Source organism: Mesocricetus auratus, unplaced genomic scaffold, assembly GCF_017639785.1.
Source record: "Mesocricetus auratus isolate SY011 unplaced genomic scaffold, BCM_Maur_2.0 Super-Scaffold_100676, whole genome shotgun sequence".
Lineage (NCBI taxonomy): Eukaryota > Metazoa > Chordata > Mammalia > Rodentia > Cricetidae > Mesocricetus > Mesocricetus auratus.
Genome location: NW_024429266.1, coordinates 46,454,064 through 46,478,104, shown reverse-complemented (window position 1 = coordinate 46,478,104; position 24,041 = coordinate 46,454,064). Strand labels below are relative to the sequence as shown.

At 35.4% G+C, this 24,041-nt stretch overlaps 1 protein-coding gene across 5 annotated transcripts in view; it reads left to right on the top strand.

The window, feature by feature from the left end:
- Uchl5 (ubiquitin C-terminal hydrolase L5) overlaps positions 1–19,761 on the top strand; it is a 28,355-nt gene extending 8,594 nt beyond the window's left edge. Inside the window, exons 4-12 of one of the 5 annotated variants that reach the window (XR_001196692.3) lie at positions 2,393–2,518; positions 2,599–2,660; positions 2,767–2,897; positions 4,750–4,813; positions 10,485–10,587; positions 11,692–11,805; positions 15,272–15,370; positions 15,945–16,094; positions 19,510–19,761. Coding sequence is in view for 4 of the 5 variants with exons in the window: in XM_005073457.4 (XP_005073514.1) it covers positions 2,393–2,518; positions 2,599–2,660; positions 2,767–2,897; positions 4,750–4,813; positions 10,485–10,587; positions 11,692–11,805; positions 15,272–15,370; positions 19,510–19,554 (744 nt within the window). In the remaining variant the exon portion in view is untranslated. Of the gene's footprint in view, positions 1–2,392; positions 2,519–2,598; positions 2,661–2,766; positions 2,898–4,749; positions 4,814–10,484; positions 10,588–11,691; positions 11,806–15,271; positions 15,371–15,944; positions 16,096–19,509 lie in introns of those variants that run through there. The other 4 variants (XM_005073457.4, XM_005073458.4, XM_005073459.4 and 1 more) reach the window with 4 other exon arrangements.
- The last annotated feature ends 4,280 nt before the right edge of the window (positions 19,762–24,041 follow it).

Genomic DNA, 24,041 nt, shown 5'->3' with positions numbered 1-24,041 from the left:
TTTACAAATTTAAAATTTATTGCCAGAAATAACTTTTCTTTATATGATTATCTATTAGTATTTAATGTATTATACAGTAAAACTGAGACCTTTAAAAAGTGATCAGTTGATTAAAATGTAACAAAATCGCTACATGTTAATATACATGTTAATATAAGTAGCTTCTGAACAAACACAGGGCCTCTACCATAACAAGCAGCTATTCTATAACATATTTTAAATAGAAATTTAACTATGCTTACCAAACCAAAATTTAAAAGTGGTAGGAAAAAAAAATCTATTGTTGTATGATATTTTACTCTTTTGGCTTTTTGAAGGGTTCTCTACCCAGGACCCAAGTAAATCACACATGGAGACTTATTCTTAGTTAGGAATGCCTTGTCTTATCTTGGCTTGTTCTTTGCCAGCTTTTCTTAAATTATCTCAACTACCTTTTGCCTCTGAGCTTTTTTCTTATCTTACTTCTGTGTATCTTACACTCATTCTTACTCCAAGGCTGGCTGGGTGGCTGGGTGGCTGGCCCCTGATGTCCTCCTCTCCTTTCTCTCCTTGCTCCTCCTCTTCCTCCTTTCTCCTATTTATACTCTCAGCTTGCCAGCCCTGCCTATCCTTGCTCCTCCTGCCTTGCTATTGGTCCGTTCAGCTGTACCCCTTCCTCACACCACTATGTCAAAACCCAGCTCCTGAAAAGTGGACATAAATGTCAAAAATAAATATTAAACTGTATAGGTAAATATCCTTTATAACTTCAGATAGAGAATAATTTTCTGAAAAACAACCTCACCAACAATAAAACCTACTACCACCATAGCAAAAACATAATTAGACTTGATTAAACCACATATCTTAATCATGTCTTGGTGTTAGTAGGCCATAGTTCTTTATTCATGATATCTCTAGTACAAGCAATTTAGTCTCCATTGTTTTCATGTAGATTACCATTCTTTTTCCTTACTTAATTTGTCAGCCATTTCTTTTTTCCCTGTTTTTTATGTTCTACCTATGTTGTACCCCAGAGTTCCATTTCTGTATTGATTCATGTATTGCTTGGATTTTGATCCATTGACTGATATGTTTGTCTGTGTCTTAATACCTTTGCTTCTTCATGTATGCCAGTATCTAATAGGTCTCTTTTCTTGCTCTTTTCTAAGAATATGCTTGCTATAATAGTTTCTATGTCCATCTAAATGATTGTGTTACCCACAAGTAATGGGGGTTATATTATTGCTAAATCTTTGGTCTTCATTTACCTCCAGTAAAATCATCTGGGACTTTGAAAGGATTACTTTTACTCTAGTATATGGTCTCTGTCTTTTATGTTAGGGTGATTGTTTTTCAGTGCCAGGCATAGTGGCGCACCCCTTTTAACCTAGCACTTAGGAGGCAGAGGCAGGCAGATCTCTGAGAATTTGAGGCCAGCCGGGTGAGATCCTGTCTTGAAAAAGAAAGCAAACAACAAAAAAGATGATTTTGTAAATTACTCTGTAAGTTTAATAAAAACCTTAGACTATTTATTTTTCCTTGAGTTCCACCTAGAATTTCTCAATTTGACACAAAATTTTAATGTTATTTCATGTGGTTATTAATTAGCATTTTATATTTTAATTTTAGGCACATTCTTGAGTTCTAGATTCCTTATTTACATATTTAAATACATAAAAATTTTGTTATTAATATTCTGTCTTTAGTATTTCACCCTTATGTTAGGCTTAGGATAACAACCTAGTTGATCTTGTTTGTACTTTTCAATCCTCTCCTAAATTTCAACCGGATGTTCCATAAACACTTGTTAGTATGTAGTTTCCCTGTGAAAAATCTTTTAGGAAATCATTAAGGTCATTGATTTGTAAGTTAGTAAATGAGCCCTATGACAATAACCATACTAATACAACAAAAACTGCTCTTTAGTCCTTAAATATATCATCTTAATTTGTTCCTTCCTCTTTATATCTTAGAACATGTTGTTTGCTTTATTTAGTCTGTTCAAATTTTCAGATTTATATAAAAATAAAAAAATTTCATTCAGAAAGGACCTCTGACATGTCAGTTAAAATTATTCTGTATTAGTTTGTTTTTCTGTTGTTCATATCTCTTTGTGGCTCTTCATTCCCCATGACGACAAATTCTTTTGTTCTAGTTGGCTGTTTTAGGTTAGAGTGGTTGGTCTTATTCTTTTACCTGGACTTGTTTTCAGTCTAAGTGTCTTTGACTGTCTCAAATCTTCTACTCAAGAATTTTTTCAAGTTCCTAAAGTAGACCAGATGGGAAACTAAGTGTTTATGCTACTGCTATGTGAAATAGAATTTGAATACTACTACTGTTTGGGGGGTGTTTTGCCAATTAAAAATAACTAAAATCAAACTCAGAATTTTTTCTTTTTCTATTTGTATAGGTAATTAATAATGCTTGTGCCACTCAGGCTATTGTAAGTGTGTTACTGAATTGTACCCATCAAGATGTCCACTTAGGAGAGACATTATCAGAATTTAAAGAATTTTCCCAAAGTTTTGATGCAGCTGTGAGTAGTCTTCTTAATCTTAAAATGACGTATTTGTGGTTGTTCTTGTTAATATAGGCTACTTTTCAATATTATTTTAGATGAAAGGGTTGGCATTGAGCAACTCAGATGTGATTCGACAAGTGCACAACAGTTTTGCCAGGTAAAAGATCTGCATGTGTCTGTCTACTGTCTATCATCTCTATCTTTTGGTGGTTTTTTTTTTTTTTTTGGTAGTATTGGCTCTCACTCCTTTTTCTTCCCTGAAGACAGCAGATGTTTGAATTTGATACAAAGACATCAGCCAAAGAAGAAGATGCTTTTCACTTTGTCAGTTATGTTCCAGTTAATGGAAGGCTGTATGAATTAGACGGATTAAGAGAAGGACCTATTGATTTAGGTAATTTGCTTTCTGTTCTGGTATTTCACATCGGAGAAGGCAAAAAGACTTTAAATTCTCCTTTATGTTAGCTACAGTTCTGCTTAAATTTTCAGGATGAAAGCTACTTTGAGGTAGTATAATATGATGGTATTGAGCACTTGAGATTAAATGATATGATCGTATAACAAGTACTTATATTACTCATTTGGGAGCCTATGAGTTTTTTCTAAGGGAATGTGCTTTTTCAACACATAGCTAACATAATTTATTTTTAAGTAAAATAAGTAAGTTTATTTATTTTGAGACATGGCTTTCTGTCTATGTAAGCCAGCCTTGAATTTGTGATCCTGTCTCTGTGTCTCTCCTACTGGGATTTCAGCAGGAGATTACATCATGCTCCGCTTTGCAGATGAGAGGGGATTAAAAGATTTTAAGGGAGTTGGCCATGGAGTACATGTGACAAGAAAGCAGAAATGGGGGAAAGAGAAGAATCAACCAGAAGTGGGTAGGAGGTGTCAGGTAGGGCGGTGTGGGAAAGCAACAAATGGAAGCTTAGTGAGGTGTAGGTGTGAAAATGCTGTAATGGAAAAGCCATGCTTGTTATGATAACCTAAAAAAATCACGTAAAGAATTTGTCTCTGTGTGTGTGTGTGTGTGTGTGTGTGTGTGAGTCTGTGTGTGTGTGTGTGTGTGAGAGAGAGAGAGAGAGAGAGAGAGAGAGACAGACAGACAGAGAGACAGAGACAGCCCATGTGTCCTACAGTATGTGCTAGGCAAGGACACTGAATTTTGTGACTTTTTTAACTTTCTTCTTTTGTTGTATAAGATTGCAGTCCAGCAAAATGTTTGCTTAATTTGAATCTGAGGCATGCTATTGATTAAACTTTATACTTTTATACATAAAAATCAGGCCTGGAAATGCATCTAAGTGGTGGAATTCTCACCTACCATCTGTGATGTTCTAGATCATTCCCTATCCCTGAAACAGATAATTAAATAAGTTTGTCTGGTCTATAATTTAGTAAGTTTTGATCATTTTCCATGTTTACAACTAATAATTCATCTAGTGAATTTTTTTGTATTTAAGAATATTTATTATTCTGTCACATTACAATAATTTCATAGAAGTCAGTTTTCCTGTTGACTTCTCAGGTCAGCAACTGTTTATTTATTATAATTATCAAATATTATATAGCTGGTGGCTGTGATGTAACTTCTGGGAAAAAAGTATTAAAACATTTTGGCTAAATGGTCTTGCATCATAGGTGATTTTCAATTATTTTAATTTTTCCTAGAATATAGTAATTATAAAAAGTCTAGCCATTATGATATTTCTATACATACATATGATATATATTTCTCTTTTCAACTTCTATTACTCCTTATCACTTTTTATTTTATATTTTTGGAGATTCAGACAATAAAAATTGAGTCCTTATTTTGCTACTAGCATGTGAATTTTTTTTCTAACCTTCAGTATTGTCATGTATAAAACGTGGTAACTTAAAAAACAAGGTTAAAGAATTTATGTTTAGGGGGAGGAACGCTGGGAGGGAGAGACGGAGAAAAAGAGAAAATATGAATAAACATATCCAGGGCTGCATGTGTGTTAGGCGAGCACTCTTTCTATTATCAGAAAGTAAGAATTGAAGCTTAACGTAATTCTACTTAAGAAATTGACAAAGATGTATGGTGGCTCACACCTGTAGTTCAAGCTCGGACAGAGTACTACATACAGAGACCTTTAAGACCACACACACACCCATTGTATAAGTCCTGAAATTACTTAAGTATTGTTGATTAAAACTTTGAGAGAATGTTAATGTTGTTATTCCTGTTTTTGTTTTAACTGTTTGACATTTCCTTCTAGGTGCATGCAATCAAGATGACTGGATTAGTGCAGTGAGACCAGTTATAGAGAAAAGGATACAAAAGTAATACTTCACTAATGGCACTGATGTATAAATCTGGTTTCTAAGGTTCTTTTTTAAATAAAAGTTTTAATTCTTTAATGTTATATGTCAAACATCTAACCCACTCTTGATTAAATCAATGCATTCAGAAAATGTATTTTAGAAATTTTATGTAGTGATATGGCAAGTAAACACTCCATTAAGTGAGGAATTTTTTTTTTTGACAGTGTAGGGCGTCAAGCCTAGGGCCTCAGGTATGCTAGGCAGGCTGTCTACCACTGAACTACAGCACCAGCCTTAAATGAACTGCTTTCTACACTAATATTTATTCAGATAGTTTTGGAGTGTTGTTTTGGTTTTAAGGACTTTCAAAATGAAGTTATTTTGAAATAATTTATTCATGTTCAGTTTTAAGAAGTAATGGATTATGTATACTGTTTACCTTGTAATCTAACAAACCTACACTGTAATATCAAAGCTGAGATCATGATACTGGTATAGACAAGGCACAACAGAATTCAGTCTCACTTTGGGATCCTTCATGTTGGCCTTTTATACCCACAGCCAACTCCCTGGACCCTGACATCCACTCTCCCTCTGTTTACACATTAATTCTTAGTTTTATATTTTCACATTGTATAAATGGAATCACACATTTTGTCATCTTTTAACATTACATCTCTTTATTCAACATAATACTTTAGAGATTTTGTTGTTGTGTGGTGCTAGGGATCCAACTCAGGACCTTATGCACACTAGGGCAGCGCCCAACCACTGAAGTACATTTCCGGCAACAGTTCCGTTTCTGTTGGTGGGTAGTACTCTGTAGTATAGAAGGCACTTTTTTTTTTCTTTTAGCCTGTTCACTCTTTGAAAAAAGTCTTTAGTTCTGATCAAGTTCAGTTTATCAGTATTTCCCACTATGAATTGTGTTTTTGTTGTAAAGTTTAAGAGTTCTTTGCAAGTCCATAGGTTCCATGTATTTGTTTTCCCTAAGAGGTTTATAGTTTATTATTTTTAATTTTACTCTGAACTTTTTTGAGATAATTTTCTGTATGGTGACATGGTTAGTTAGGTTTAGGTCTGTTTTTTTTAGCTTGAGCATATTTAATTTTTCTGTCACCAGTTGTTGAAAAGGTTACCTGTTCTTCACTGAATTCCTTTCATAACTGTTAAAAATTTGTGTGTGATTCTATTTCTGCATTCAGTTTTTGTTGTTGTTTTTTTTTTCTGTTTTTTAAAGTCCAGGCTATTCAGACCTACCTGATCACCATAGCTGTGAGCCTTGATACTTTGGTGATTAGTGCCTTATACTTCCATTTCTTTCTTCAAAGCTTACTTTAGCTGTGATAGTTGCTTTGTTTCTCAAACATTTTAGCATATTTCCTGTCACAGTTATGAAAGTTCTTGGGAGATAGGAATTAAATTTTTTTTTAACAATTTGAGAATTGTTGTTTCTACTGTGCTAAGTTTTTCAATCCCTGATCATGGTATATTTGTTTATTTAGATCTTGATTTCTCTCACCAGCATTTTGTAGATTTAGCATAACTCTCCTGTATTTGTTGCTTTTAATTACTTAAGCACTTCATATTTTTGAGTGGTATTATAAATGGTATTATTACTTTTAATTTTTGGTTTCTATGTAGTCTTGCTAACAGAAGGAGAATTGACTTTTTTTCTTCTTCATTTTGTATTTTTTTTTTTTTTTTTTTTTTTTTTTTTGGTTTTTCGAGACAGGGTTTCTCTGTGGCATTGGAGGCTGTTCTGGAACTCACTCTGTAGACCAGGCTGGCCTCGAACTCACAGAGATCCGCCTGCCTCTGCCTCCCGAGTGCTGGGATTAAAGGCGTGCGCCACCAACGCCCGGCCCCATTTTGTATTCTTTAACAAGTGAATACACATATTCAATGACATTTTTTACATCAACAAACATATAATCTGCAAAAGGGAACAGCTTTGAATTTCTCGCTTCATTTTTACCACTTTTGCTTTTTATGTTTTCTAGTTTAGTTGTTTAGTGCCTGTATATTTTGATTAGTGTTTTATCTGTAGGAATTGATATTTTTTGTCAATATGCAATGTCTTTTTTTGTAATTTTTTTCGTCACTAATGAAGTTTGTCTAATAGCATAGCCATTTGGCTTTGCTTTGATTAAAAAAAGAATGCACATCTTTCTCAGTCCTTTAAGTTTCAGATTGTCTAATGACGTATTTGAAATGAATTTTTCAAGTGATGTTTTCCAGTACATCCTATCTGTCTTTTAATGTATTGAGATTATTATTATTATTATTATTATTTTTGGTTTTGAGACAGGGTTTCTCTGTATTGTTTTGGAGGCTGTCCTGGAACTGGCTCTGTAGACCAGGCTGGCCTCGAACTCGCAGAGATCCACCTGCCCCTGCTTCCCGAGTGGTTTCTTGGATTAAAGGCGTGCGCCATCAGCGCCTGGCATATTGAGATCATTTTTATCAAATACAATTGTCATAAAGTTACATACAAAATACATTATACATTTAATATAATTCATGTGGTTTAATTCTGTTAATTCTTTTTGCTTTTCTACTTTGTTTCCTGCCAGTTACTCAGACATTTTTTAGAATTCTGTACTTAGTGTGTATGTGTGTTTCTATGTATTTTTCATGGTTTCTCACCAATCTATTTGTGTCAGCATTTTGCCAGTTAAGACTGAATGTGAAAATCTTTCCTTCCTTCACATACTTTGGCTGTGCAAAGTATGTGAACACCATTGCTATGCAGAACTCCTCTATGCATACTTTGAGAACATCAGTTGTAGAGTTTTTTTTTGCTTTCATCATGAAATAGTTTAGAAAACTTAAAGAGAAGGTGTGTGTACCATGAGGAGCTGTGTTTGTACTTTCCCTGTCTGTCTTGCTGATTGTCCAGGATTCCTTCTATTACCATCTTTGTTCTGTTTAGAAAGCGTCCTTGGACTTTTCATTTTGAGTGGATTACCTGTTAGCATGTTCCATTTTCTTCATCCTTAGTTTCCTTAGAGATATCTTAGTTTTTCTCTTTCATTTTGGGGTAAGTCTTTTTTTTTTTTAATTTATTTATTTTTCAGTTTAAATTTAGATAACAGACAAGGTTGCTTCACAAGTCAGTTCCAGGTCCCTCTCCCTTTCCCTCCCCTCCTCCCATGCCCTCTCCTGGAGTAAGTCTTATTAAGATACAGAATGCTTAATTGAGCTGGGTGGTATTGGCGCACGCCTTTAATTCCAGCACTCAGGAGGCAGAGGCAGGTGGATCTCTCTGAGTTCGAGGACATCCTGGTCTACAGAGTGAGATCCAGGACAGCCAGGGGCATACAAAGAAACTCTGTTTGGAAAAACCAAAACAACAACAAAAAATAAAACAATGTATAATTGATGGTCTTTTCAGTGTTTGGAGAATGTTAGACTCCTTCTGGACTCTGCCCACTGTGGTTCCTGATTTTTTTTTTCCTCATACTGCTCTCAGGATTTTTCTCTTCATCTTTTCTGACTATCCTGTATCATTGTGTTGATTTCTTTAAGTTTTTCCTCTGCAATCTGTGTATTTGTATTTTGCCAAACTTGGGGAACCTTCAGCCATCATCTCTTGGAAAGGTTAAAATTCACTGTTCCCTTTTTCCTGGCCTTCAAGCACTCAAATAATCGGGTTACTTGTTTAGTCCCATTGGTTCCTGAAGCTTTTGTTGGTCTCCCCCTGTTGCTTGCTTGCTTGCAAACCCTGTTCCACCCTTTCCTTTCTTTAGATAAAGGTCTTTATGTAGCCCTGGCTGTCCTGGAACTCACTATGTAGATCAGGCTGACCTCAGTCTCACAGATTTGTCTGCATCTGCTGGCATTACAAGCATGCATCACCACATCCAGTCCAAGGCTGTTTGCTTACTTCTTGTGTTTATTTTGAATGTTTTTCTGTCTCCATTTATTGATTCTTTTGGCCTTACCCTCCATTCTGCTATTGAGCCCATCCATTTAGGATTGAGGTTTTTGCCTTGGTTATACATCAGTTGTAAAATTTCTATTTTATTCTCTGAAAGTGTTTTGGTTTTGTTCTGTGACAGCTAATTGAATGCTTTCATAATGACTCCAAAGTCTCTGTCAGAGGAGCTTATGTCTGACACCTCACTATGAAGTGGCTTTTTACTGAGGTTGACACTTTATTTCATGATCTTCAGATATAGTGAATAATTACCTATGAGAACCTGAACATTTGATTATTATAATGAGATTCTGGATCTTACTTCAATTTTTTTTTCTTTAACTCAACACTGCTCTGGCAGGGTAAATTGGGATTGCTACCTCATTAATGTCAGATAGGAGCAGAAATTCACATTTTCCACCTGGCCTCTGTTGACACCTGAGGAAGAAAGAGGTTCCCTCTGGGCAGTGGTGGGAGTTGTGACTACCAACAAGACTTCTGGTGATCCTCTGTGGCTGGGGGAGGTATGGCTTCCTTGTTAGTGTTCTCTGCATGCCTAATACTCATGTGGGAGGGACTTCTTTCCTATTCCACTATGGTGACAGTTCTGGTTTCCACTCAGGCGTCCAATACTGAAAATGGGTATTTTTATTACCACTTGGCAAACATGAAAGTCGTAGCTTTCCCCTCCCGTTTCTCCTCACTAACCCAGGCATCTCATTACAACTTAGTGAGGTTGGAAGTCTTGGCTTCCTACTGTGCTTTTTGGATATAGTGTGGAAACTGTAGTCTCAAAGCATCGTGTCTTCCCATCCTTCAGCTTTTCTTGTTTGATTTGAGAGCAGACTTTTACTAGATCTTTTTTGTCTCTGCTTGTTGTCATGTGTAGGTGGGGGAGGGGTTTGCTAGCTTGATTTTGTTTTTGCTTCAAGTCTGGGATATGTAAGGCAAAAAGAAAACTCAGAGATTTCCCTGTCTTGTCATTCTGGAGCTTGTGTTTCTTAGCTTGTCTGCCTTCTCTCTGCCTCTAATTTTCCATTTTCTTTCTCATTTTAATATATAATTTCCATAAATTTCAGTTGTACTTGATAGGAGATTAGGAATATAGAACTCCTTAAATTTTAACAAAATCTAGAAATTTTTAATCATTTTCATGTAATTCAAAGCATTAATTATTTTGGTCCATGTTTTTTCTGATGAACAGAATTATGACACCCTCAAAGGTAAACTAATGCAATTACAGGCTTATATTTTTAAAGTATGTTGTCATCTTGATTAAGTGTCCTTTATATGTTACAAATAATTTCTAATATAATATTCTTATGGCAGTTCTTACTGTGTCATGACTTTTTATTGGTATCAGTGTAATATTTTATTAACTAACAATAGAAACTACATCATGACTTGGAAGAAACTGTGTAGTATCACCAGTAGAATTTAAAAACTGTAAAGTCTTAGTGTAATTCTTTTCTCTGAGATCTTAAATAATAATTGTCCTACTCTTACAACATAAGGAGGATTGATGAAAACATGTTATTTCAGATGCTTTAAGTGAAATTCATAGTAGTATAAAACATTTAATAATATTTGTGGTTGATTGAATTTAGATAGTCTTTTGCTGCATTGTACTCTTTCATATACAAAGCCTTATTAAAATGCAAATTTTTATTGGTAGCCTAGTGATGGTTTCATTTACCTCATTATATAGCAAATCGCAATGTAGTATCTTAACGCTAATGATTTTATTACATTATGATTTTTTTGTAGGTATAGTGAAGGTGAAATCAGATTTAATTTAATGGCCATTGTATCTGACAGAAAAATGATATATGAACAGAAGATAGCTGAGTTACAAAGACAACTTGCTGAGGTTTGTGGTTATATATATGCATACATATATATATATAATTACAATGAAGTATTTTAATACTAATGATTTTATAATATTTATTACATTATAAATTTTTTGTACATATTGTGAAGGTTAAATTCAGTTTAATATATTTTCTTGGTTGTGTGTATTTGGGAGGATTGCTGGGGGAGATAAGTGTGGAAGCCAGAGGAGGATGTCAAGTATCTTGTTCTATCACACTGCATTATGTTTTGTTGTTGTTGTTGTTTTTTTGCATTATATATATTTTTTTGAGACAAGGTCTCTTACTAAACTTGGAGCTTGACTAGTGGCCAGTGAGTCCCAAAGAATTTCCTGCACTGGTGTTATAGGCATGTGTGTGGCCATCCATGACTTTTTCTGGGGTGCTGTTATATGAGCTCAGGTGATCATGCGTGAACAGGAAGGGGGCACTGTTGCCCACTGAGCCTTCTTTGCATTCCCTGTGGTCTTTAAGTATAAAATTTAAGCAACAGGTATTATATTCTCTCAGGGGAAAAATTACTTTGATTTTCTTTTTCACAATAGATTTAATCAAGTGTTTAGATTAGAGATTAGGGGGAAATAGTCTGAATTTATGCTACTTTTAATTGTTGTCTTTTCCAGTTGGTATTTTTCTTATTTTCTGAATGTAGTGAAGATTATAGTTTTTTAAAATATCACTAGATATTTTAAATAACACTGAAAACAAAAACAAACAGGAGCTAAATGTTAGTATTGAATTATTTTAGCTATGTGTCTTTATTAATTTTAATGCTTATCTTTTTACTGATTGGAAAAGACAGCTGATGGTAGTTTTTTAAAAGACGTTTGATCACATAAGACAGTTTAAGCAGATTTATTTTGTATGTTAATCGATTGTAACAATATAGTATGATACAATATTGGTAACAGGTGAAAAGTCATCTATTATTATAGAGCATTGAAATATGGAAGGTGTTTTTAGGACTCTTATCCCTTTTTTTCTTATTGAACTGATATGATATTCTTTCCAACATTAAGTTGAAATTTGAAAATAATTATAGCATCTTAATCATTTAAGCCACATTCTTTAGGGTACTGTTTCTTTTTCTTTTCACTAAGGAGGAACCCATGGATACAGATCAGGGTAGTACTGTGCTAAGTGCTATTCAATCAGAAGTTGCCAGAAACCAGATGCTCATTGAAGAAGAAGTACAAAAGTTAAAGAGATATAAGGTATGTTTTTAAGAATGAGCTACTTTAAAAGTTTAGAAAATTTTGAGATGAAGTTATATTCAGTGCTTGCTTTCCTTCCCTCATTGGTGAATTTTCAGAATAATGTATTGAATATCTGGCATTTGACAAAGTTTCAGGGTTTTTTTTCATTATTATTATTTTTTTAATTTTAAATAGCTTGCTTCACATGTCAATCCCAGTTCCCTCTCCCTCCCCTCCTCCCACACCCCCCCCCAACCTCCCACCCTATCGCCACTTCCTTCCACATAGGGGATATCTAGAGTCTGTCATTTCACTCAGGGCAGGGTCCAGGCACTTCCCTAAGAGTCCAGGCTGAGAGAGCATCCCTCTTTGTGTTATGGACACACGAAGTCCATTTGTATGCCAGGGATAGATACTGATCTACTGCCCAGGGCCCCATAGGTTGCCCAGGCCTCCTCACTGACTCTCATATTCAGGGGTTCTGAATGAGTCCCATGCTGGTCTCCCAGCTGTCGGTCTGGGGTCCAGGAACTCCCCTTTGTTAAGATCAGCTGTCTCTGCTGGTTTCACCAGCTCATTCTTTGCCAATTTGCTCACCACTCCTCTCTCTGTCGCTGGGTTCCTTGGGTTCAGTTCAGTGTTTAACTGTGGGTGTTTGCCTCTGCTTCCATCAGTCACTGGATGAAGGTTCTAGGATGGCATATAAGATAGTCGTCAAGTTCATTATCAGGAATGGGCATTTAAGGTGGTCTCTCCACTATTGCTTAGCTTATCAGTTGGTGTCATCATTGTAGATTGCTAGAGTCTCACTGGTGCCAGATCTCTCTTCAAACCTATGACTCCCTCTATTATGGTATTTCTCATCCTGTTCTCCCCCTATTCTACTTCCCACTCAACCTTCCTGTTCCCCCATGACCTACTCTCTCCTCTTTTCCCCCTCTCTTCTTCCCAGCTCCCACTCTCCCTCACCCTCTGCCGTGTTCCCAATCTGTTCAGGAGATCTTGCCTCATTCCTCTTCTCTGGGGTACCAGGCATATCTCTCTTAGGTTCTTTCCTGTTTCCTAGACTCTCTGTCAGTGGAATTGTAGGCTGGCACTCCCCTGATCCATGTCTAAAATCCATATATGAGTGAGTACATACCATGTTAGTCTTTTTGTGACTGGGTTACCTCATTCAGGATGGTTTCTTCTCATGCTATCCATTTGCCTGCAAATTTCAAGATTCCATTGTTTTTTTCTGTTGAGTAGAATTTCAGTTTTTAAATGCTATTATGAACAGATTTTTATCCTGTAAGATGTATCAGTTCACTGTACCTGCTGTTATTCCTGATGTCTAGGACATCTTACCTGTGATCACGGGGACAACCAGGACCTCCTATCTATAGGCTTTGAGAACTGCTTTGTAGTGTACTTGTGTTGTGTAGTGTGACATGGTTCAGGCTCTTGTTGTACAGTGCCTGATCAATACTTGCAGTCATTTTTGCAAAAGTTAGTTAACTTATATATATATATTTTGAGACAGCTTCAAATGTAGCCCTGGCTGTGTGATGGAGGATGCCCTTCTGTATGTGTTTCTCTTATTGGTTGATGAATAACACTGTTTGACCAATAGAGACAGGAAGATAGGCTGGGCTAGGAGACAAGGAGAAATCTTGGAAAGATAGGCAGAGAGAGACCTTGAGGAGATGTCATGTAGTGGAGGAAGGAGTTTACATGCCCAGATCCTCCTCTGGTAAGATAAGACCATGTGGAAATATTTAGATTAATAGAAATGGGTTAATAATTAAGACAGAACTAGCCAATAAGAAGCTCTAGCCATTGGCCAACAGTTTAATAATTAATACAGTTTCTCTTTGTGCTTATTTGAGGCTGAAAAGGGTATAGAGTATGCTAGCCTTGAAGTAGTGGTGATCCTCCTGCCTCTGTCTTCATCATAAGTGTTGGAATTATAGATACTTGCCACTACAGACTAGCTGAAAATCGTGTTTAAAAAGTACTAGTTGCTTGTCTGACTATTCATTGTAGATGTTTTTCAGGTTAAGAAGTACATTTTTTGTTTCTAATGAAAAGTCAATTCATATTAATATTTGTAAAAAGACTTTCTACTTAATACATAAATTACATTTTTAGTATGAAAATTTTGATACCTCTGAACTGTACTCATTTGTTTCATGATGAGTAATAATAATACTTAAAGATTTTTAAATTAATTTGTTAGTGTACAAAATAATGTATCTCATTATACAATTTTATACATATGTGCCAGTACTGTTAACAACAATTGAAGGTTTTTTCTTAAAGTCTCTTATTCCTTATTATATCCCTTTTTAAATGTACAAGCAAATCACTGTGCCTTGAAATTTTCATCTCTTGATTTTTGCTTTAAAATTCTTAGGTTTTTAAGAATCCTCATTTAATTTTGTTTAGTTATCACAAACATTTATGCAATCATCCTCCTTCACTTAGTCTGTTTAGTAAGCTGAGAGTGGAAATAGGAGGACTTAGAGAATTCATGCCTACGGTTATGTACGTTTTTTTCACATGAAGCCTGAAGGCAAGGACTGTATTTTTGTTGTTTTTTCTCACTTGTGTTAGCAGAGTATCACATTGTACTAACAGTCAACAAATAACTTTTAAAGATTAAAGAAAATAAATAGACCATAACTGAATCTAAGTAGAATTTTTAAAGGTCTGAAGTGGACAGGCTCCCAGAGTACTTTGGGCAAGAAAAAAAAAAGGGCCAAGTTTTATAGGGTCAGGAAAGTAAGAGATGGTAGTTTCAGCCATTATTTTCCATGTCACATAATACTAAAAAGGTGCACAAACTGCCTATGACTTACTGTAAGAACCTGTAACAAGTCACACCTAGTTTAAAAGAAATTCTAACTTCAAATTTATGTGAGGGAATGTTGCAATGATTTAGAAATGGTAGAAGCTGTAACTATGGGAAAGGAGCAGTCAATTGACCATCTAGATGGGATGTAGAATAACTCTGATCATGAAAGGCCAGAACTACATAGTTTTGGAGACTGTTTATTTGCTTTTCAGTGAAGCATGGACTCTTCCCCCACCCCTCTACCCCAGTGATAAAAAACTGTCCCAAAGAAAATTTGTTGATCTTCCAAAACTAAAGCTGAAAAGCTGATCTCATTAGGCTGGGCTTTAGTAGTTGTGTAGTTACAGTAGGGGTGTGGATTTATCTTGTAGACCTTCTTAAGTTTGTTTTCACAGCTTTTGATTTTATAAATATCCTTGAAATGGACTTTTCTTTTTTTTCTTACAGTAGCATGTTGTCTAGAATGGACTTTAAAAACCTGTTTGCTAAGCTGAACAAAAGCAGCTGTGCCTAGGAAATGTTGCTGCATGTTTTGTTTTACAGTCTTTATTATCAGTAGGAATCAAATCTCATTTCTCATACTGTTTATGAGAATAGAGGATTATAAGTGGGATGCAAAAATAATCAGAAAATGTGTTTTGTCTTCAGATTGAAAATATCAGAAGGAAGCATAACTACCTGCCTTTCATTATGGAATTGCTAAAGACCTTAGCAGAGCACCAGCAGTTAATTCCACTTGTAGAAAAGGTAAGCATTTCATTAGGTTCTCCCCTATACATTGTTTTGGGTGTGAATGGAGATAAAGTTTCTTGAAGCTTTGTAGTTTTATTCTTTTGCCTAGTGTTTTGCATTCTAAGAGAAGTACACAAAAACAAAGTGTTTCCCCAATACTTTAGCAGTCAGTATGTAATTCTTAATGTCTGGAGCTCAGGTTGTTCGGTACTAAAACATTACTCCTTTCTTAAAAACAAAAACAAATTGCCAGTGTTAATAACTGAAGTAATGAATTTTTTTTCTTAGCTAATTTTGTAAAATTTTGCATTGATACCATAGAATTTAGGCCTAGAATGAACATTGATGGGGGATAAAAGAATAATTTGCCTAGCAAATACAATCTAGACTCTGTCCCACTGAGGGATAACTAACATAAATAAGTGGAAACTTCTGATTTATTCTTCAGTGTTAGGCATTTAATTAAGTATTTGTGGAATAAATGAAGTACAGTTAAATTGTTTATAAGTTTATATTGTAAATCAGCTTTTCTGAAAATGACCATCTTGGGATGCTCTTTAAATTACATGTTACCTGGCCCCCTCCCCAGATATTCTCATGTAGGGGAAGGAATCTTTAATAAGTTCCCCAAGTGATTCTAATGCAACTGATCTGTGTACCACATTTTGAGAAACACTTTGAGAAGACACTACTAGGCAAATAAAAATTTGGACCATTAATTTAAAGACAAGAATACATGGTAGGTATATTTTTCTTATTGATTTTAAAGTGTACAAAGATACATTTTATCCCAGATTATTTCATATTATACATTTCAAATAATACTGAGATTTGAATTCATAACATATTTGTGTTTACCTTATTACCTGAAACATACAACCCGCTTGTTAGCATTAATGCAAACTTGTAGAAGATCGATAACTCTTCTCTTTTCCACATAGGCTTTTCTGTTTATGGTCTCACTAAGATGGGAAACTGATTTTCAAGTTAGTAATAATTTCAAGTTGTTAATAATTTTCAATAATAATAATTTCAAGTTGTTAATTAAAGACCCTATGGTCCTCAAAATTGTTAACAGGCTATCTAGATACAGTGTTCTTTGAAACTGTTTCTGTTTTGAAAATACTAAGTAGAATTAGGTGTGGCAGTACATGCCTGAATTCTAGTACTTGGAGGTGGAGGCAAGTGAATTTAGTGTTCAAGACCATTCTGAAATCAATTTCTCACTGGGAACCTATGGGCATATTATCACTTTATGCAGTGTAAATTTTGCTTTAAAGTTTGTTTTCAAATATAGACTTTTTATATAGATTAGGAAAAATTTTGCATGGTTTTTAAAATGTTTTTTCCACGATAGCATATTTCCCACAGTATTATTTACTTTATTTTTTTGAGAGCTTAGAGAACATCTTTGCATTAGAACCTTAGTTACTTAGTTCACATTGTTTTGGACACAAGGTGGCAGTATGTGAATATATAATACTAGTTTAACACCAGCTCTGTTGCTCTTTCTGTTTGCACAGTTTTTAAGGAATGCAGTTATCAAATGTCTATTTAACCTGTTTCTCAGAAATTTTAATTAGCAATGTATATATACAGTGCTAATTGCTAGGTTTTCAGGGTATTTGGATTCAACATTTGGTTGAATTGTTTTAAATTGTTCATCTCATTTGGATTTGTAATGAATGGAATTTAGTTTGTTGGTCATCCCCCTGCCTCCCCTGCCGCCACCCTTTAAGGAAAAATGGCTATTGGAATGTGACAGGGAGTAGGAAGGAAATGACAGAAGAGATGTGCCAATGCCAAGCAGAGATGCTGTGCTACAGCCTGTGCTCAAAGTAGTTGGCAAAAATCTTTTCCTTTTATTGAATAAGCAAAGTGGAAGACTTTGATTTTTCTCTTGGTCATATGACTATAATGACATAAACTAAAATTTTATGGTTTTGTTATGAGAGTTGCATACATTGCATAAAAACTGCTTAAGAGGTAACATAAAGTAGTTGTAAAATTGATTGTACCATATACCAATTTGGTTTCTTGAAATATGAAATTAGCTAGATTAAGATTCATTTGTGAATCTTCTGTTTATTCAGGAATACTTACAATACTTTAAAATTTTTTACTTCAGCATATCTATATGTGTGTGTGCATATGTATGTATGCATTTTAGCACATATATACACAATTCTAAATCATTGTCATTTCTGACCTTTAAACTTCTATTACTTTTTTTTTTTTTTTTTTTTTTTTGGTTTTTCGAGACAGGGTTTCTCTGTGGCTTTGGAGGCTGTCCTCTTGTAGACCAGGCTGGCCTCGAACTCACAGAGATCCGCCTGCTTCTGCCTCCCGAGTGCTGGGATTAAAGGCGTGCGCCACCAACGCCCGGCTAAACTTCTATTACTTATTATAAAATCATGAATGTAGTTGATAGAGAGATCCAAATGATTTCACAGTATTGAATTTTGAACCAATTGATAGTAATTAACTGACCTTTAAAACTTTCTTCTGTCTCTTAAATAAAGAAGTAAAGTAGAACGGTGATCACAATATTTTTGCTAATTTTGTTAAACATTCTGTGAACTGTATTCAGAGACCAAAAGCGAAATAGCAAATGCCTTACTTTTTTTACATTATGCCTAAAATTGACTTGTATTTTCAGTATTTGAAACTAGGAGGGAGTAGTACTGCATGTCTGTAATCTCAGCTCTTATGAAGCCTAGGCAGGAGAGCCGTCTTAGACTACAAGGTGAAACTGTCTCAAACATAAATAAGCCAAAATTTAAAAAATGAAATTTTGTATATGATAGGGTAGATATATTAAATTCCAAATTATGTCTACTAATTAAAAATGTTCACATAGCAACTAAATTTTTTTTATGCAGTAGACTTTAGATAATGCCTATATTTATGCATACATTTTTTAAAATAATAATTTGTCCTTGGTTTCCTGTGGTTTGTCCTGCTCCCCGCACTTTTGGTGTGAGGGTTAAACCTGAGGGCTTCTCATAGGCTAGGTAAGCATTTTGTCACTGAGTTGCACCCAGCTGTTTTATCCAACTGGTGTTGAGCCAGCCATTCTACCACAGCCTCCCAAGTAGCTGAGATTATGGGTCTGTGCCACCACGTCCATGCATAGCCCTGAATTTTTCATGCTGCTGCATAATGTTACCAGGTATATAATAAAAAGTTACAGCTGTTCTAATGATCCTATTTTTTAATTGTATGATACACAATTCTAATTTACTAGATCTTTTTCAAAGACCAGCAGGAATTGATGACACCTGAGACTTTGTTAGAGTTGTAGAACCTCAGGCATTTGGACTCCTGAATCATCATTCTACATTTAAATAGGGACCCTAGTTGTTTGGTTGGTTGGATTGGTTGGTTGATATATTTTTATATTTGAATGAACTGCTGGAATATTTGAATGAACTGCTGGAATATTTGAATGAACTGCTGGAGAACAAGTGTCTTTCACCTCTGTTGAAACTTCACTGTTTGTTAATTGTGTGGCTTTGGTCAACTTTGGTAATGTCTATGAGCTTTGGTCTCTTTACCTACTAAAGAACAAATAGAATTTCTGTGTCTAAGCTGTATAATTATGAGGTCAAATGACATGCAGAAAAACATTTAGGTCACATAAACTTATTGATACCACTAAATATATTCTTTTGATGATACTTTATTAAGCTCACTAAAACTGTGTTAAATTAATTTATTTCAATGTAACAAAAATATAGAGAAGTTTTAGACTTAGTTTGAGTAAGAAATGGACACCTTTGGAATTCTTATGGTTGAGTTTGACTTTCTAGAATGAGTATATTTTAATTATTACAATTAGTACATTTCATTTTCTGTAAACCAAAGATGATCATCTCTTCTGAGGGTAAATAACTTTAGAATTCAACGAAAGTTGTGGCAAGTTTCAAATTATAAGCTGCCATATTCTCAGTACCTCAGAACACTCAGAAATCTCAGTGTTTATGCATTTATACATATCCTTTCCATATTGGCAGGCTGGTGTCTTGTATCACCCTCCCCAGTTGCATACTGTACATGAATCTTATTCCTTGAATACCATTGGATACATTTTATTTTAATGTGATCTAAAACAATCTTTAAGGAGTTTGTAATATGCTGTCTTTAATTTTTAGGCAAAAGAAAAACAGAATGCAAAGAAAGCTCAGGAAACTAAGTGAAGAGGATATTTGGAGCTGTGTACACTATGCTGAACTTAATTTCACGGAAACCATTAAATACTAAGGAAATTTGAACAACATCCTAATTGACTCAGTGCATGTTTGGCATAGTACCAGTCTGCCTTGTCCTTTATGCATGGATTCAAAACTTTCCCTACCTGCATCATGTGCATGTAGTGCGTATTAAATAAAAGTGGCATAAAAGTGCTGGCCAAATTCCGTTATTGGTATTGGACCTGAGAGCTCTGGTACTCTGGAAATATAGCTATAGTAACCAATCAGAAAATACACAAGCGCTATTTTAATCTGTAGTTCTGATTAATACTTCTTTTTGTCAGCTTAAATATACACAATTTTTGAATGTCAGATCTTACTTTAACTGGGTCGTCTGTTTCTAATTGTTCATGGCAAAAAAAAATTAGTATTTTGTTTTTGATATGTCTTTTGCAGATCTTAAAATTGAATTTTATTTCACGCCAATTTGATTTTTTAAGGCCAGTCATTTTGGAAAGAATACAATTCAATTTTTAATGGTTTACATTGCTATCTGTAAAGAAGACAATAAACATCCCAATTTTATTTTAGCAAACTTTCTTCAGTTGTTTGAGGTTATTTGTTTATATATTATAGGATTATTCTAGGAAGGTCTGAATATTTTGCTTCAAAACAGAAGTGGAGATTAGAACATGTTGTAAATCTTAGAATTCAAAGTTACTCTCAATTTTCAAGATTTTGCCTTGTGAATTCATTGAAAATGAAGGGTTTGATAGTTGAAGTTAGCTGATTCTTTTAAGACTGCAGTGGTAGTAGAGGATTCTTCCATGCCCATTTGAAGTGTACATGCTGCAGGAGCCACGTATGTGGTCCCGCATTGGATATGAAGACCCCACACTGGATCTTTGTTCTCAAAAGTTGTTTATTTTTTTCCAAATTAAATCTTTTTTAAAAAAGATTTATTTATTTATTATGTATAAAGTGTTATGCTTGCATGCCAGAAGAGGGCACCAGATCTCACTATAGATGATTGTGAGCCACCATGTTGGTTGTGAATTCAGGACCTCTGAACCATCTCTCTAGCCCCCAGCGCCCCCCACCCCCAACTTCTTGTCTTTTGTTTCTTTTCCTTATTTTAATAATCTGCTGAGGCCATAGGAACATCTATTGGGGGCATGTGAACACACCAGAGGCCACACTCCTGGAGAAAACTGACTTTCCCTTTTCCCAGCAGCCAGACTGCCTCAGCTGGGGGGGGGGGGTCTCCTGCACCCCTCTGCTGTCTAGGCTGGAATGTTGACTGGCTTGATCAGGTGACCAGAGCTGCTCTGTCCGGAAGATGCTGTTCACAGCAGTCTCACCTGACCTCTAGCTCTTATTGTTTCTATACCATTATCCTTTGTGTTCTCTGAGCATTGGGGAAGCCGTGTAATGCAATGTCTCATTTATGACTGAGCATTGAGCTTTGTTTCCAAACTTTTATTGAGACTTAAGTTTTACAAAGTCATGCAAGATTTACTATAGAAAGTAGTAGCCACTAACCAAATAAATGAGTAGGATACATGAGAGAACCTAAAATAGGTTCATATTTATCTGATCCCTTGATTTTTGACAACGGTTGGCAGAGCAATCAAGAAAGGACTTTTCAGCATAGACAGAAGAGCTGAATTTTCATATGAAAAAAATGAGCTGTGACCCTAACACTTCTCCCAGAAATGAATTTGAGCTTAATCATACACCTACAAATAACAGCTAAAAAGCTCAGTGTTTTGTTTTTGTTTTTGCAAAATCATACAAGAATATTTTTGTGACTTGAGGATAGTCACGGGTTTCTTAAGTCATAGAGAGCAGTAACCATAAAAGACCCCAAAGTAGTATACTAAAACAAAAACTTGCCACTGAGTGATGTAATTAGGAGGAAGTGGTATCATTTTAAATGTAGTTTTATAAAACTAATAATAGGCACACAATCTTATTGATCTAATTCTGCTAAAATGTGGTAAGAATAGTCATAGTTTAAGAATAGGATATCTGCCTCACAATTGTGAATGCAGGGTTCTTCATGGCCATTTCTGCTTGTAGATAAAGAAGTCATTGTTTTGGTCCTATATGTTTTTTATTTGAAACTAAGTAATGGAGCTCATGGGTAGAAAAAATGGAGAGCTGAACAGCAAACCAGAATTAGCCATTGTGTTAGTTAAGTTTTGGAAGGAATCTTTTACAGACATTCAATGAACGTTGCCTTTTCTAAAATCTCATTTAACCACTGGGTGGAGAAAGGCATTTCACTGCCGGGATGCTCTGCTGTTGTAAACACAGAAAACTTACCAACAGCTGCAGCACTGCCTCATCTCACCTCATGTTTGGTTCCCAAGATAGCTGCCATTTGTCTAAGCAGAAAGCAGCAGCTTGACCGTGCCACTGGGTTAGAAGGATGTTTGTTTCTGGAATGATGGGGCATGTTGCTCTTTTTTTTTTTATTTTTTTGGTTTTACGAGACAGGGTTTCTCTGTTTTGGAGGCTGTCGGTCCAGCCTGGCCTCGAACTCACAGAGATCCGCCTGCCTCTGCCTCCCGAGTGCTGGGATTAAAGGCGTGCGCCACCAACGCCCGGCACATGTTGCTCTTTTAGGTGTGTAACACATAATGAATTATGGTGCTGCATTCAGATTAATACCTTCAGTTAGTCTTAATTGCCTACAGTATTTCAAAATACATTTACATTTTTTTCCTTTTAAAAGTTTCTTTGAAATGGTAAGGAGGAATAAAAGGTTCTTTTTCTTTTTTTCAGCCCTTAAAATAAATAGTAGAGAAAACAGCTGAGCAAAAATAAAATTTGTGCCGGGCGTAGGTGGCGCACACCTTTAATCCCAGCACTTGGGAGGCAGAGGCAGGGGGGATCTCTGTGAGTTCGAGGCCAGCCTGGTCTACAAAGTGAGTTCCAGTACAGCCTCCAAAGCCACAGAGAAACCCTGTCTCGAAAAACAAAAAAAACAAAAAACAAAAAACAAACAAACAAAAATTTGTTACACAAGGCTTGCCAACAGAGGTGATCACAAGAACGTTTTAGTGTATTTGGCAATTCGTTTTTCCTATGTAAATGCCCCCGTTTATATGTTAGTATTTATTGCATGCCCTTTCTGTACTGTATCACAGAATCATTTGTAATTTCTCATTTTTATATCTTTAATAGCATGAGCATTCAAGCTGTGTTAACTATTAGAGAGGGAAGGAAGAATAACATTGAGTTTTGGAGCTACAATCCTTTTTGTGTAAAGCTATTGGAAGGTTTGGAGGATGGGCTCAAGTGGAAGTCTCCAGAATTGACTCCCAGCAAATTATACTGGATATTTTCCTTCAACGCAATGAGAGTATCTGTCTGTCACTGGAGATAATGAAGTCAGGATGTGCTCTCCTGCATTCCAGGAACAAGGAATCTGCTGCAAACACCTGATACACAACTGGAACAACAAAAAACCCCAACCTTTGTATCTAAACATGCACCTGAAAATAGTTGAGTAACAGGAGACAGTTTGTGCTTTACTTTGGCAGTGTAAATCATTCATGGATTTTCCTTTAAGGGATTCTGAGATTTTTTGGGGGGGAGGGGGAGGGCTTTACCATCTGCAGTACAGGAAGGTAGACTGGTAGGGATGCCAGCTCACTCAGTCACATGATATTACCCTTTTCTGCATCAAGACCTTTAAAAACTTTTGCCAAACATGGTTAGAGAAATTAATAAGAAATTAATGTCTAATTACATTGTCCCATCCAGAGACAGTCACCATCAGTTTCTTTGTTTTTTTGTTTTTTTTTTTAGATTTGTTTATTATGTATACACTGTCCTGCCTGCATGTGTGCCTGCAGGTCAGAAGAGGTCACCAGATCTCATTACAGATGGTTGTGAGCTAACTGGTTGCTGGGAATTGAATTCAGTACCTCTGGAAGAGCAGCCAGTGCTCTTAACCACTGAGCCATCCCTCCCCCACTGTTAGTGTTTTAAAGAATGTCACTCCCAAGAACTTACATTTATAGGTGTGTGTTCTTTTTATGAGAATGTGGTCCTATTAAATATTGCATGCTCTTTTCAGACTTCATGTCAATAAATATGCTTGCATCACCATGTTTTAGTGCTAACCTAGTATTATACTGGATAGGTGTGCTCAAATGTAACCACAGCATAAGCATAGGAATAAAAATAAATAATAAACATATAAATAAAATAGGCAAACTGGATAGTTTGCTTTTTTTTAGGATTTTTTTTGAGTAATCTGATTTCCTAAATCTGTTAAACATGCATGCTACTTAATTTGTTCTTTCCCTTAATATGTGCTTAATAAACCTAAATCCCACTAGTGACAAAGCCAATGAATCATAACTTCTAGCATACTTAGTGCTTTTGCCTTTTTTCTTGATTATATTCTCAACCATTTGGTAGTTTATTCAGCCTTTATAGGTCATCTTTATACTCATACATGCTGGAGATACCATGGT